Here is a 2653-nt window from a genome sequence, read left to right on the forward strand (position 1 = left end):
AACAGAGAATCAGGGTGAGATTCTCATCCTCAGAATAACAGTGTTTTCTGCACATAGGGCACTGCAGTTGAGCTACTCTCAAGAATCTAGAGATTTGCACAAGTGTGTTTGCCAAGAATAAAGCAGCATAGTTCCTTGTTTAAATTTATACATAATTTTCACAGACTCAGAGTCAAAGTATACTTAGGCATATGATTAAATCTGGTGGTAGATAGCATGGATAAACCCAGAGATATTCAAAAGATTAAGGAATATTACCTATTCTGATTTTATCATACTTTAGTAATATAAACATTTCTTGAAAATCTGTGTTATTTTTTAGTAAAACAATGCTGTGTTTGGTTCCCCAAACCTTTTCATTATTAGAGATGGTTTAGGGTATATCTTTAAAAGAAATCAAACAGTTAGAATGGGGAATTTTCAATGCAATTCATATAGCAAGCAGACTCACAGCAGAATGAGAATCAATGCTTGGGCCAGGTATTCGTGTATTATGCCTTATTATTTGATATCACTCTTCTCAGGGCATCCTTCACTTCTTTGTTCCTCAAGCTGTAGATCAGGGGATTCAGCATGGAGGTTAGCACTGAATAGAAGACTGGGGCCCATTTGTCCTTTGGCTTTGAGTCCTGGGAGCTGGGTTTTAAATATACGAAGAGTCCAGTTCCATAGAAGAAGCAAACAGCTGTAAGGTGGGAAGTGCAGGTGTTGAAGGCTTTGCGTTTGCCCTCAGTGGAGCGGATCCTCAGGATGATGGACAGGATGATAATATATGAGATAAGAACAATGACACCACTGGACAACCCTAATAGAGCAGCTGAAGCAAGGAGAATAATCTGATTGATTGTGGAATCAGACTCAGAGAGGGATATCAGTGGGGAGATATCACAGAAGAAATGGTCAATGACCTTGGAGCCACAGAAAGATAAATCTAACATATTCACAGCTTGTGTCATTCCATTTACACACCCAATTAAGAAGGAACCAGTGACCAGCCGTACACAGAGTTTTGGGGACATGATGACAGAATACAGCAGTGGGCTAGAGATAGCCACATAACGGTCATAGGCCATTATAGCTAGGAGGAAACACTCAGTTCCAAGAAAGAAGCAAAAAAGAAAAACCTGCACCCCACACCCTATGTAAGTAATGATTTTTCTCTCAGTTAAGAAATCAGACAGCATCTTGGGAGTGATGACTGTGGAATAGCAGAGATCAACAAAAGCCAAATTGCCAAGGAAAATATACATGGGGGTGTGAAGTCGAGAGTCAGCTCGGATTAGAAAGATCATGCCAAGGTTCCCTACCACAGTGATAAGATATATTGCTAGGAAGAGCAGAAAGAGAGGGATCTGAGACATTCGGTGATCTGTGAGTCCTGTGAAAAGGAATTCAGTCTCCTGGTTGCAGTTTCTTCCCATTGTAAATTTAGAGTATGAACTCAGGCAGTACAACAAAGAGGAAAATTGCAAAATAGTTGCTGCTTTTTCAGTCCACTTTCCTCTTGGACCTTCTTCCAGAGCCTTTGAGTAAAGTTGACCTTCTGGCTTTTCAGACAGCAGGCTCAGCTTAAACTGTTCTCCCTGTTCTCTTGGTTTCATGGATACTCTTTAGATAAGAGTGATTCAGCACCACTTTTCCTCTGACCATTGTGTAGACATGGAAAGATCAGAAAACGGCTTTGCAAAAGGAAAATAACATAATAAATGGGAGACATCTTGCACTGGGAAGTCTTTCATGCAACAAATTGTACACCATGCCTGGAATATTACTGTGACTTTACATGTTATAGTACCTCTTACTATTCATTTTCTGCATCAAGATGTCCCTCATCTCCTTTTCTTTCAGACCCTGATAATTAAACAAAACTATTGACTTCTCCTGTATAAAATTGTCATGATGTCATGTGACTTGCTCTTTAAGGACAGTGCACATGTGAAAATAAGGAGGCATTTTAATCAATAAGAGCGTTCACCAGGCATAGTGCTACTGGACTTTACAACTGCCTACAATACAGTATGGCACACTGGCCTGCTTCTAAAGCTGTCAAGGGTACTTTCAAGCTGGGTCATTATAGTAATCAACACACTCCTCCATAACAGATGATTCAGAGTCCACATTGGGCAACGAATAAGTGCATGGAGAAGACAGGCCAATGAACTTCCACAGGGCTCAGTGCTGACCCGAACCCTGCTCAATGTATACATAAATGATCTACCAACAACCACATCCTGCAAGTTCATCTATGCTGATGACATTTGCTGTGCCACTCTAGTTTCATCTTCCTGCACTTTGTACCAGACCCTGAATGAAGATATGACAAAACTGGCAGTCTACTGCACCACATGGTGGCTCATACCGAGTCTTGCTAAAACTCTACCCAGTGTATTTCATTTCCACAATGCCAGTGCCAAAAAATAACATCTATATGGTTGGTCAGAGACTAAAGCATGATCCCTGCCCAGCATACCTGGGTGTGTCTTTAGACAGAACCCTGACTTCCCAGGAACATCTAAAGAAAACAGCAGCAAAGGTCAAAGCCCAAAACAACTTGCTAGCCAAGTTTTCTGGATTAATGCTGGATTAACATGGGGAGCTGCAGCCACAACAGTCTGGATCCCAGGTCTCACCCTATCCTACTCAGCAGGGGAGA

The 2653-nt window shown here is 41.3% G+C and overlaps 1 protein-coding gene across 1 annotated transcript; it reads right to left on the reverse strand.

Annotated features, from left to right (window-relative positions):
- Window positions 1-491: 491 nt before the first annotated feature.
- Window positions 492-1421, reverse strand: LOC149871126 (olfactory receptor 5G9-like). The gene has a single exon (XM_090034565.1). It carries the CDS (start codon window positions 1419-1421, stop codon window positions 492-494), a length of 930 nt encoding a protein of 309 aa, XP_089890691.1.
- Between the last annotated feature and the right edge of the window lie 1232 nt (window positions 1422-2653).

The sequence above is a fragment of the Crocodylus siamensis genome, chromosome 2, assembly GCF_052110815.1.
Source record: "Crocodylus siamensis isolate JL-2025a chromosome 2, ASM5211081v1, whole genome shotgun sequence".
NCBI lineage: Eukaryota > Metazoa > Chordata > Crocodylia > Crocodylidae > Crocodylus > Crocodylus siamensis.